The sequence below is a fragment of the Spermophilus citellus genome (assembly GCF_964194105.1).
Source record: "Spermophilus citellus genome assembly, chromosome: 9".
NCBI classification, from domain to species: Eukaryota; Metazoa; Chordata; class Mammalia; order Rodentia; family Sciuridae; genus Spermophilus; species Spermophilus citellus.
In genome coordinates, this window is record NC_138191.1 from 86,021,059 (window position 1) to 86,034,897 (window position 13,839).

The following is a 13,839-nucleotide window of genomic DNA, read 5'->3' on the forward strand; positions in this document are numbered from 1 at the left end:
ATTTTAAACTCCCTTGCTTCCACAGTAGCAAGTGACTCTAAGTCACCATGGCAGAAATACTGTTCTTAGTATTACTCCATTTAGTGTATTACTCTCTGGGACCTACTATATTCTCTTTTTCCCAAATAATTCCTGTCTTACTCTCCACTTCTACATGGGTTCCACAGCTAGTCGTACTGGTTTCAGGTATTTTTTCCCCCACTCAAATGAAATGGGAGTTTGCAGTATTTTATTTCCTGGTACTGTGGTAGATATGAGTTAATTTTAATTTGATTTGCTCTTTGTTGATCTGCTTGAGTTTTAGGAGATGCATAGAAAGATTCAAATTAAAGCATCCATCATTGTCTTCAGAATGCTCATTATCTACTCTGAATTTATAAATACCAACATTATAAACTTTTATATAAGACTTTCACAAGAATACTAGATAATTGGTCTTTTTTATTGGCATCATGGAAAAACAGAGTTTGTTAGACAGATCAAATATAGAAGATGATGGTTCTTTCAGTCTCTAGGCAACTTCAGCCAACCTCCCTCTCTCTGACCCTGTTGAACTGATAAGCCTCCATATTGTAGTGGATGCATATAACGAATGAGTCCAAAGTGGTCAGTATGTTCTGAGATGGTCAGTGTGGCAGGATGGTTGATATACATGACAGTGGTCAGTGCATGTGGGCCATCACTGTTAAGATAGTGGTGAGTCTGTCCTCACTAATCTGGATATGGACTATTCCTTTCTGTATCCCTGATTTCCATTTGTTAAGGAAATCATATCCTCTCTCAGGGTACATGACTCTTAATGGAGAAATGCAGGGTATTAACTCCTGATGGAATGAGACTGAATATTTCCATGGGATGCTTCTCAGGCTTGTTAAAAGGACTGGCCCCAGGATAATGGCTAGGAGAACAGCTAGCCACAAGACTGCTCAATTCCTACTTACCTCCAAGTGGCAAGGCTCCCCACCCCACTACTTACAGTCCTGACCAAGGGCTACCAAATGTCACAGCTGCTTCAGTTACGATCCCTTTAGGTCCTGGGTAATGAGACAGAATGAGGAAGAACAGCAGACCAATCATGAGTGATTGGAGTTAAGGAGCTCCATGAGTGATTGGAGCAGGAGTTAAGTCTTCATTCTACCACTTATTGGTAGTCTTGGGTTCACCATAGATAGCCCCTACACAATGATTGGCCTATTGTCTGGCTTAAGTAAACCGTCAATAATTGTAACTATTATCTTTCATTATATATGCATATATGTGTATGGGCATGGTTTTCACTTCATCATTGGATGTGACTATTCAGTGACTGATGTTAATATGGGAATTACTACTGCCATTTAAACACAGGGTTGGGGGAAACTCAAGTGATTTAAATAGGTAGCGCTGATAAATTACATAGAAAATCTTCCCATCTATAAACCCTACATATCCTAACCCTGCATCTAGTCACCAAAATCCTAGTTGCTACTTCCTGCTTCTCTATTGAATCTGGAAGTCACAAATGGGTCTATGAGAATCTGCCGGCTTGCCAGGTGCAGCAGCTTGGGAGACTGAAGCAGGAGAATTACAAGTTCAACACCAGCTTCAGCAACTTAGTGAGGCCCTAAGCAAAACTGAGGGAGACCCTATCTCAAAATAAATAAATAAATAAATAAATAAATAAATAAATAAATAAATAAATAAATAAATAAATAAATAAATAAAATAAACAGGCTGGGGATGTGGCTCAGTAGTTAAGTGCTGTTGGGTTCAATCCCTGGTATCCCCCTCCCCCACCCCCAAAAGAATTTGCAAGCTTAAAGTTTAAATTACAAAATAAGTTTTCTGCTTAGAAGTGACAATTTCAGTGCATATTTCAATGGCCAAAGCAAATTACATGTCCAAGCATGAAGCCAACAGTGCAGGAGTGTAAAATCCTCCCCAAACAGGAGGGAATGAATATATGCATTTTAATACAACAGCCACGCTGCCATCATATCTAGCTCCCCTTTTCAGGGGTGTGGAAGTCTAGAACTTGTTTCTCAGACTCCGCTGTCAGCTGGCTTCAGCTAATGGGAAGATGTGCCAGGATGGGGAAAGATCAGTGCATTTCTCCCTCCTTTCCTCCCTAACTTAGGCTCCTTCAGAAGATCTTTGCTATTCTTCTGTGACTCCAGCTCCCCCATTGAACAAACCTGCTCCGATATCCCTTCTGCTGAGTAGCCCCAGAGGCTCTGACCTGAAAGGCATAATCTGACCCAGTCTCCTAATCTGTTAAAGGGTTAGAATCTGCTCACATCATCCAATTGCTTCAAGAATAAAACTGAAGATAGACACTAAAATTTGTAATGAATAAAGTGCTGGATGAACAAGGAACTTATATATGGAGTAGTAAGAAAAACAAATGGGACTGGAGATTATAGCTCTTGGTTCAGGACCTTGCTTGCCACCAACTGTGTTCCTTAATTTCCTCATCAGCAAATTGAAGATTACTGTTGATAATATGAAGTGGTTGCAGAGTGGCATAAAGAAAGCCATTTGTGAAAACCAATATTGTCAAGTGTGAACATCTATACGAATATTAAAGGAACTGACCAGTTATAAGCAGAAAAAAAAACTTTATTTCTATCAAATTAAAAAGTATGAATCAATCTTCAAGCAAGATAATGCCAACAAAAAAAATCAATAGTACAATCAACAGTTAGGAGAGCATATACGGAACAGAACACGGGGTTAGCTGCTCTGAACTGAGCACATACACCAACATCCAGGGGGAACAGCTGTCACACCAAGGAGAAGCACTCTCATCGTAAACACACGACTTCTAGGAAACTCCGAGATGACATTTCACAGGACGGTAAACGGAAGAGACAGGTCATTGTCGCCGGGTTAAAAACAGACTTGAGCTTGAGAGGGATCACAGTGAAATGCCATTATAACTCAACAGTCTCCCCAGAGATCTGTTCATCTCAAAAACAGGAATATATAAAAATCAGTAGTACAAATTCTCATAAAACTAGAAAAGTCCTCTGAGCCCTAATATTCCTTGGAGCATAAATAAAGACAGAGTTCATTTTTCATTCCTCTACTCTTTTCTAATTTAAATACAAAATAGTTTGTTCCCCAGGGAGAATCTTCAAGGTGGGCTGCTCCTTTGAAAAGTTTTAAACAGGAAACCTTTCATTTAAAGAATGACACTGAACTTCCTCGAAGAGCCTAATTGTTACCAGAGGAAGGAGTTCGTATGCAGGATGGTGCCTTTTTGGAAGTGTTTTCTCCTATCTCTCTCGCACACACCACACACATACACACAACAATCAAATTGAGGAATATCCTGAAGCATACTGATAATGGCATTTATTCTGGCAAGAATTGTGCAATTTGGTACAAGAAAGATAAGGTATGGCATTTATAAGCAGTTTACTTTTAGTATGTCTCAAATACAGAAAGCAGATTTTCTTTCATAATTAAAATACAGCCTCATGGTTTCCCAACTCTCATGCTGCACATCTCATCTGGAAACCAGGCTGGGTCTGTTATATATGGAAAAGAATGACAACTTATGACCAGACCACATTCTCATATGGAAAGAATGTGTCCATTATTGGGTTCTTCTCTGGAGACAACAAATAGACCAGGAGTTACTAAAACTGGAGGGAAAAAAAGAAAGCAACTCCTAAATATGAACAGGACTTGACTTTATGAATTGCCTCTCTGGCATATACTTGCAGCAAGAAAAGACACGGTCAGTTAAATGAAAGGTAAACAAATGAAATTCATCTGGTGGATATGAATGTCTCCTGAGATCCTATAACCCAGCAGAGTACAGAGACATGCTCTCTGCATATACAGTGTGCAACTACCGCCATGACCCACTGAGTACAATTTTCCTGTCTCAGCACGAGAGCACCAGAAGAGAACAAAGTTTCTAGGTGAGGGCATATGCATTGGTTTACCTACTCAAGAGAATGGGGAACTTAAATTAGGAAGATGTACAGAAAAGACCCTTAGGAATTTCCCAATAAATCCCTGTAAGTATAGGGAAGCACACGTCTCACTCTTTAAGTACAACAAGACAAAATAATCAAGATAACATCTGTCACATTGGGTAACTGTTGAGGATTTCCTTAGATATTGCATGTAATGCACTTAGCACGGAGGAACTGCTAAGAGCGCCTATACCCCAACACACTTGGAAATATACAAGTCTTTATGATTAGCAAAAGTCTCCAGGGGCTTAAACTCCTTAGACAAATAACTAAAGTCAAATATTGAACTCTGGTTCTGGTGAACTAAATTTTACAAAAAAAAAAAAACCCTATATATGGGTTTGTGCAGGCATCTTTTCTACCTGAAATTACACTGTCTGAATACTACATAGCACCTCTAAGAAGTCACCCTCTCCCACCGCTATTTTTACCTTTTCCTCTCCCTACCAAACACAGGGGTAGGCCTTGCATGACACGGGAGCTCATTTGAGCTACAGTGCTGAGAGTGGCCAAGGGAGTGATCTCCAGTAAAGGAGGACAGGACAGGATGTAAATCTCCCCTGGTTACTGCCACAGTCACTGCATGAGAAGTGGATGGCAGGCAAAGGCGTGAATTTGCATTCGGAGCAACACAGGGATGACGGTACAAAAAAGTCAAGAGTTGCCCTGTGTTGGATGCTGGATCACTGTTTTTTCCTTAAAGCACTTTCAGAATGATTATGTACCATCAAGGCCTTGTTTGAGGGCAGGAACGAAGGAAGGATTTGTTTTGATTAAGAAGAGCATGTCTGGAGAGCCCAAGGAGCTCGGGCCTGTGTGTAGGAACCGTGGCCAGGGAGATCTCAGGGGGTAAAGGCTCCTTAAGGTCACAACACATTGGACACCAAAAGCCAGGATGAGGACCATGAGGCTGCCTCCTCTGCCCATCAGCCTGCTTTAACCACCTTTTATTTGTAGAACAGAATTCAGAGGGGAGGCCCAAGGGCTCGGACACTCCTCTGGCATGTGGTTACTGTAATGAATTCTACAGCTTCTGATATAAGGCCACAAGCAGAACAAAGCAGGCTCGAGGATCTGGGTTGCTTGCAGGCAAGACATAGGTAGCTAACATCCAGGGAAAATGTCAGACTTTGAAGTCAGGAAAACCTGGGTTTGAGTCCCGCCTACACTGTTCATTGGCAGGGGAACCTGGACAAGATGCTTCAATTCCCTGATGCTTACATTCTTTGTTTATAAAAGAGGGATCAGATCTAGCTCAAAGAATGCTAGAAAGATTCATGAGATGTTTGTAAACGTCCTATAAAATGCACATTTCACTCAGCAGAACTTCAATAAATGGTACCTACAATAAGTCTGCCTTTGTGTTGGAAAATAAACACAACAGCAGTTTAATTTCCCAGTAAGTAGGAAGTCCATTAGGATGATGGAAAGCAAACTGAACTTAGAGCTGGGTAGAACCACAGAATGTGGGGTCAGGTCAGAATCTGAAAGACCACCCAAACTAATCTCAGCTCCAATGTGAAGGAACTGCAGGTATGGCATTGGAAGGAAACCAAGAAAAGATGTCCCTTTAATTTTACTGTTGTGAAAGTAGTTTCAATACAACTTTGATTTTATAAAATCATAAGAAAACTAGTGCATTTATTGAAGAAAACCAGAAATGATTTTGTTGTTTTTGTTTAAAAGGCCACTGAACACAAAACAAGCTTTGTCTTTTCCAAGTCTGTGGAAAATGTGTTAATGTCTTATAAATCTCATCTAGCAAAAGGACCCGCAGGTACTGGGCAAGCTCTCCAACAGCAAGCACTGTGGAGACATACTGAGAAACTGGATAACATCTACAACTGCATATTTAGCTGGGAGGGAGGAAAGAGAGAAGGATGGAGGAGCAGAGTACACAATCAGGGATCTCACCATTTCCACTACCTCACCCTAAAATTCTAAAGGCAATGACATTAGGGAGGAAGTGAAAAAAAGGAGTTTGGAGATCACTGTACTTCAAAAACGCACACACTTTCCTCTTCTGAATTATCCATAACAACTTGAACTCTACTTTTCCTTTTTCTAGTTTGTAGAAACCATCTCCATGGAAACACCAGTTTAAATTGTGCAGTTTTCTCCATGTTGGATGTGTTTTTCTCTATACCTGGTTCCCCAGGAAACCTGAGCTTTATCTACATGTCTGATTTTCACCCCTTCCCCCATCATCAGCCCCAAATGCAACTCTTATAAAGTGCTCAGAGTCAACATAATAATGCACTCAACATTTCACAGACCTGAACTAGGCAATTGCATTGGAGAGAAAGTAAACAATCTTGTTTTTTCTGTGATCAAGAGGATGAGGACACTGATCTGTATTTCCACTAAGATGGCCAAGAAATATTCATATGAAGGGATGAAGGGAAATAAACCAAAAGGATTTGGGCAGTAATGTAAGGAAGATGGATTTATTAGCACATAGGTAGTAAGCTGACTGGGGATTCACGGGATACCTTCAGAAAGTAAATGATGTGTTTCAACACTAGTAAAGTGCTGGAATTGGCTTCTTTTTTCTCCTCACCAGTATGAAGGTTTAGTCAGAAGTCATTCCCAGGAATAGTAAAGGACACTCCCTGGGGACAGGCATGATGCATGAAGGAGGGATACATATTTTTAAGGCAGCAGGAATAAACTTCATTGTTCTTTCCAAAAAAGAGCAAGAATTATACAAGGTGGCCACCAAGTCCGGAAACCAGGAAAGTCTTTTAACAAAGGACTTATTGATACAAGGAATAGCAAAATATTAAGATCTTTATTTCTAGGCTATATGGCCACCCCATAGAGTACATCTTTGGAATGGGGGGATGGGGGGGGGTTGTAAAGCTGTCAAACTTAATCTAGATACAGCTAGTGCAATATTTTCCTCAACCCCACAAGGCTCTGTTCCCTTTAAAGACTATTTATAAATCAGCTTGGATCACTCACATAAGAAAAAACACTGTCACCATCAATATTTAGCAGCATATTCAAAATTCATTTTGTTGTCTTGAATAAAAAGCTTAACTATTCTATTAGTCCAGTAATTCCATATGGTCTTATTTCCTCTATACACAAAATATGATCTTCGAACATTTCTATAGATTAATTTTTTAGGATTCCAAAAGATTCAGCAGGGGAGGTTCTAATTTTTTTTTCACAATAAAATGAGCAGAACAAGCCCATGAGAATCAGACCAGCCTTTAAATAAGACCCTCTGCATGGCTCAGTTCATGATGCATGAAGAGATTCAATGTAACCCCTAGCTCTCAGTTCATAAAAAAACAAATCTGAGAGGGATAAATGCAGCAACTATCTGTATTATTTAATAGCCTCTATTTAATATCCTAAGATGTAAGAAAACAAATCCTTTCATTCCAGGATGTCTGCAAAGGAGACACTGTGGAGCATGGATTAAAGGCGTTACTCTTAGCAGGAAAAAAAACTGAATTGTGAACACAGTCACTCAAGATAAGCAACCACTGAGAGCAATAAGATTCAATTCCACTGTTACGAGGGGGCACAAAGCAGAGAACTGTGGCATTGTGTCCTCTGCATTCTCGTGTTTACTGGTTCTGTGTTTCAATACAGCCTTGGAAGGGTGGGGAGAACCAGAGACCACCGTCATCACATGCAAAAAGAGGCTATTAAAGCAACAACTTGGCTGTCCAAACCCAACTAGAGTGTAGGTTAGACACCTGAAATCCAGCCTGCACGGGCTTGCTTGTGAAGGGCTTGACAGGTCCAGAATTGCCTTCTTTTGAAAGACAGAGGAGGGCCTCCTCATGAGCTCTTTCTATTTACTAGTTTTCCTATCAGTTCACCATTTACACAGAAAAGATGCTGTACGCTATCTCAGCTGACTTCTAATTTGGACATGGCATCAATGCTACACACACGATTGAATGAACGACCACATCTTCTTGGTTCTTCCATGGGACAGGCTCAGTAGGCTTCTTTGGACTGAATAGGTGTGATCTTGTTGGAGAATAGTGTGTAAACATAAGGCCAGATTTTGTTTGTCTCCGTCCCAGAAAATTGGTGGAGCACTCCTCGACTCCTGAAAGACAAAAGTCCAACAGACACAAAGGCATGTTTGGTTTCCTTTTAACACAGCATTAGCACAGATAAAGTCTGGGATACAAAAAAAGCATGATTTTGTGGTCTCTGTCACACGTCACACTGCCAAAACTTCCCAACTTCAAATTTGGGAGGCCTCTCTTGGGCACAGCTAAACAAGGCCACTGGCTTTTGCAATTCTGGCCTGCTTGCATGATGCCACCTTGTGTTTTGCCCTAAAAAAAAAAGGATAATGTGACAGGCACAATCCCAAATTTGCCTCAAATATACTTTTCAAAAGCAGATCACTGACAATCTTTGATATTCTAAAACCCGTGATACTTATAAAAATCAGACGTGGACCACAGTATGAATCTTAAAATGATCAGACTATCAAATCTAAAGGTTTGCTAAATGGGGAACTGGGGGATCTACAAGGTGAGAAGTTGGTTATAGCAGAAGCTGTAAACTGCTATCCCCAAAATGGCCAGCATCTGTTTGTCTTTCATGTCACTTAAAATTTTTTAATTTGCTGAAAGATTAAAGCTGAGATGTTTTCCTTCCACACAGAGTCATATTTCTGCTTCTCCTCAAAAATGTCACACTGTGCCTGTGTGTCCCCGTGGTGATGATGATCAGCCTAGGTGCTGTACAGTTCAACTACATGGTTTAGCACATCTCCCCAGTGCTCAGGATAGAACTGAGGCCCTCACCCACACAAGGCAAGCAATCTATCAGTGAGCTACATCCTCATCCTTAAGACTCATACATAAAACCTGTCTGGCCCTGGTAGCCATTTGAATTTGCAATCCCAAATTCCTGGTTTTGACTTTTCTTTGTTAAATACCTTACAAACACATCTATGCTTAATCTTCTGTCCAGATCACATACTTATGTGGAGGGAATCTTATTTTATAAACAGTTCCAAGATTAAAAAAAAAAAAAAAGTCCTAGACTCCTGGACTCCCAGGTACAATTCCAGCATTTTCATCCACTTTCAAGGGAGACAATGGACCTTTATCCAACTCAGGAAACATTTCCCTGCCTCAGTCCAATGTCCTTCCCAGTAGTCTCCAAATACTTTTTAGTTGATCCTTTGCCATGAAAATAAAGCACACTCACTTGTATAGTTCGATGACTGGTTTGGCTGCATCTTTATACCGTCTTAGCTTGGCAGCAACCGCTTCAGGCTTATCATCCTCCTGCTGGACGAGTGGCTCACCAGTGATGTCATCAATTCCCTGAAACCACCAGAGAAACCAGTGAGTACGATGAACCATTGGACCAATCCACAGGTCAGAACTTTCCTGTGCAAACCCATGTACTCACCTATGACTCTACAAGACAATAAGTACAGCTGGGAGACAGTGGGCACTGTGAAGGGAGTTGAGTAAGAGCTAGTGGTTGCAGTGTGTTGACATTATTTTCTGAGAGTTGGCATTGAATCTTTTTTAATTGTCATATCCTTCCAAATATGGTCCACTATTGTTGATAAATGAGACTTCCAATTCAATTTAAATTCCAAGCAACCTCCGCAACAAAAAAACCTTTGGACAATGTCACTCTGGCCTTTTAAATATTTAAATATTCCTAAAACTGCCTCATTTTCTAAAGCCTGAGTTTTTTTTTTTTAAGTTGTCAATGGACCTTTATTTTATTTATTTATATGTGGTGCTGAGAATTGAACCCAGTGCCTCACACATGCTAAGTAAGTAAGTGCTCTACCACTAAGCTGCATCCCCAGTCCCTAAAGCTTGAGTTCTTAATCTGGAAAATAAAACGTTTTAAATAACCAATTTGATTGTTTAGGAAAAATTCTAATCTCTAGGATGACATCTCTGCCAGCTTTCAAATTACTATGGAGCCTCTCTGAAATTTATCTCGGGTTATTTTACAAGATCAAATAATGACATATCTAAAAATATATTAAAATAATCATGACCCAAATCAGGGACAACATTCTTAGAACTGAAAAATTGTAATTTAAACAAACACTGATTTTTCGTATCTTTTAATCTCCCTAGGAGGCACACCTATTTACACGGAACAAAATGGACACACTGGAATGTTGCCTCTCATGTCCGTAGCTACCATTCATCAGGGGAAAGTCACAGGAAATAAATCTGTCAAAGGCAGCTGGAGCAGAACCAAAAGGCTCAGGCAACTCAAATGAATAATCAGAAACTGGCCATAAATTTGAAACACACTGAAATTCCATTACAGCTCAGGGTCTCGGGGGCATGACATACATGTGTGATTTATTGGTGAACCACATAATCATCACGTGTATTCCATGGTAGTTAACTGACATGACAGGAGAGCTGGGGATGGGACCAGTCTGTGCATCACCTAGATTTCTCTCTTCTTTATTTTACAAGTAACCACAATGCGCAAAATTCATAGAAGGGTTCCAGTAAATACAACACTACTCCCAGAAAGACCAGAATGACACTAGGGCAACAGCATCCCTCCTTCCTGGGAAGAGGGTTGGTAGAGTTGGCCAGGTTAGCACTTTGTTATCTTTGGGAATACCACTATAATAGTCTGGGAAAGTAACTCAGTAATAAAGCTTCTCATTTTTTATAGAATCTGCACTAGTAGATCTGGATAAAGTTAAGATGTCAGGTGTTGTGGTGGACTTCAGTGGACTTCCTATCTATGTCAGAACTCCTTTTTTTTCTTCCCACTGTTTATTTTCCTAATTGTAGCTTGTTAGAGTTAAAACGAAAAAAGGATCTAGCCTGGAGAGGCAGCACATGCCTGCAGTCCAGGTTACTTGGGAGACTGGGAATAGCCTGGGCTACATAACTAGACAGTGTCTCTAAAATGAATGAATGAGTGAATAAATAAAAAGGGGCTCTAAGGAAGGTATTACAGAACTATTTACACTTTTTGAAGAAAACTTCAAAAGGAGTTTATTGCTTAACCTAAAGGAACAGATTTCAGTTGGGATATTACTGACACATTACCAGCCAGAAGTGGGGGTGGCATCATTAACCCTGGAAGTGATTTTCTGTAGTAATTACTATTTCCATTTGTATTCAAGTCAAGGCTTTTCCACAAAAATTAACCCAGTGAGACATAATGCTGCTTTTTCCACCTTTGGAGAATACTTTGGATAATGACAAGAAATACTACCTAGCAACCAAGAACAGGAGTTAAGTGTTATTAGACTGGATTAATGCATTAGTTCAATCTGTATCGAGAAGTCAGTTTTTAACATAAAGATAAATTAGAAATGGTTTATATCAGGGGCTGGGGGTGTAGCTCAGAGGTAATCCTTTGTCTAGCATGCATATGGCCATTGGTTCAATTCCCGGTACAGGGCAGGAAAAAAAGAAAGAAACCCTTACACCAGGTATGGTGGTACACACCTGTGATCCCATAGACTCAGGGGCCTGCAAAAGGAGGATTGCAATTTCCAAGTAAAAAATTAAAAAGGACCAAGTGGGGATGTAGCTCAGTGGTAAAGTATCCTTGGGTTCAACTCTCAGTACAAAAAAGGGGTGGGGGGAGGAATTATTCTAAACAAATGTTACAGTATCATTACATCTGCCTACTTTTATACCACATAATTATTATACTGAATTTTTATGGGCAATCTTTCCATTCCTTAAACGCTTCTCCCCCACCCTCACACACATCAGCTGTGACCCCACTCCCTTATCCTATCCACCCCAGCTTTTTTGCCAATGTAGGATATTTCCTTCATAACTTACTCCCTGGCCTTATAAACACAGACAGCATATCTACTGCTTTGCAAAAAGGAGACCATTCTGTGTGACTTTCTTGTTCAATGATACTTTCAGGAAATTTCTTCCTATCAAAAAGCATTGTACTACTAAGTACTCTTTTGTCCTTTTTTGGGGGGGGCGCAGTCCTAGGGATCTAATTAATTATTTTTATTGATTATTCTTTATATTCTTAGATGATATGGATGTTTTCCAATTTATTGGACCAGTTCCCTATAGATGAACATTCTTTGATTTTTTTGATCATTACAAATATTGAAATAAATTTCACTCTACATGATTTTACCTGTTTAAAGACTTTTAAAAAGAGTCTATTAATACTTTATCAAACGGAAAATGAGACTGCTGTTTTTCCCTGATCCCCATCAGCATAGATGCTATATTTTTAAAAATTTGCTGAGTCCAGTGGATCTAAAGTGACATCCACTATTTGTTCCTTAAGTTTCCCTTTTCTGCTACTGAATTTGAGTACCCCCTACCCAGCATCCTGTGGTATTAGGAATTTACCCAGGGGTGCTTTGCCACTGACGTATATTCTCAGCCCTTGTTATTTTTTATTTTGAGACATGGCCTCACTAAGCTGCCAAGCCTAGTCTTAAACTTGCAATCCTCCTGCCTCAGCCTCCCAAGTCACTGGGATTACAGGCAGGTACCACTAGTCTATTCATGTCCTCTATTCACTTTTTAACTGGAAAATTTTGCCTTTTTCTTGCCGGATTGTAAAAGCACTTTGTATATTCTTACATGCACATGAGGTGGGTTGAAGTCCAAATTATAGACTCTTCCACTAGGAGGGTGAATCCAACGTCGACTGAGACGATCTTTAAGTGTTTCAAATGGAATGTTCAAACTGATCACTAGATCCAGGTCACAGATTTTGTCAAGGGCTTCAGCCTGTACTATTGTCCTTGGAAAACCTAAATGTTGAAAATAAAACAAATGCAAGACATGACCCAGTTGGTCCTTGAAACATTTTCAATGACATAACAATCAAATCTACAAATAATCCAAAAAGGAGCTTCAACCAAGAATTTATATCTTTAAAACAACAACAAAAAAAAAAGAGGGCTGGGGATGGTAGTGCCTCATATTCACAAGGCCCTGGGTTCAATCCCCAACACAACCAAAAAAAAATTATATTTACCCCCATAAGTTTAATATTAGAAGAATACCCATCAGTTAATAACCTCATGGCTATATAAGGAGTCACATGACTGACAAAAGTAGAAAGTGCACTAAACTAGAAATCATTAACAGTGACTTTACTTGATACTTTCAGGAAATTCGGTCTAGTTTGGTCAAGTCCCAGCATTGCTCTTAACTACCAGTGTGACCTCAGGCAAGTTATAGCACTCCATTTTCTCTTTGTTGAAGAAGAGAAAGGACAAGTAGTTATGTTGTGTCCTATCAGCTCTAACAGCCTACTTGTACATTATTCTTAAGTTATCACAAATAATTATATACTTATATTTTAAGGCATCAATCAGTGAAAGTAGGATCCTTACTAACCTTCACCTGCATCTGCATTTTAACCAAGGTAAACACTTTAATGTAAAGCATGGTGATGTAGTCAACACTTCCCTATTGTGTACCTGAAATATTCTGAATCCTTTTATTTTTTTATTCATTTATTCTTTTTTTTTGAGGGGAGGGGTACTGGTGATTGAACTCAGGGGCACTTGACCACTGAGTCACACCGCCAGCCCGATTTTGTATTTTATCAGAGACAGGGTCTCAGAGTTGTTTAGCACCTCACTTTACTGAGGCTGGTTTTGAACTCAAGATTCTCCTGCCTCAGCCTCTGAGTCACTGGATTACAGGTGTGCCACAGGCCTGGCTTATTTATTTACTCTTAAGAAATGAAACTCTCACCGTGCTGGCCAGGCTGGCCTCAGATTCTGGGACTCAACTCATTCTTCTGCCATAGCCTCACGAGTATCTGTGACAACAGACATGCCACTGCACAAGTGTAGGAAAACAATCCATTGTACACCTTGGCTATTAGTTACATTTTATTAGTTATGTATTCCTCGATAGAGCTGGGA

General features: G+C 39.9%; 1 protein-coding gene across 2 annotated transcripts in view; it reads right to left on the bottom strand.

The window, feature by feature from the left end:
* Positions 1-7,608: 7,608 nt before the first annotated feature.
* The window catches only part of AK4 (adenylate kinase 4), a 71,121-nt gene continuing 64,890 nt past the window's right edge, over positions 7,609-13,839 (bottom strand). For both annotated transcript variants that reach the window (XM_081308561.1, XM_081308560.1), the window contains 3 exons: positions 12,539-12,711; positions 9,165-9,283; positions 7,609-8,043 (listed from right to left, as the gene is read on the bottom strand). In XM_081308561.1, coding sequence (XP_081164687.1) covers positions 7,929-8,043; positions 9,165-9,283; positions 12,539-12,711 — 407 coding nt within the window. In that variant the 3' untranslated portion in view covers positions 7,609-7,928. The remainder of the gene's footprint in view (positions 8,044-9,164; positions 9,284-12,538; positions 12,712-13,839) is intronic.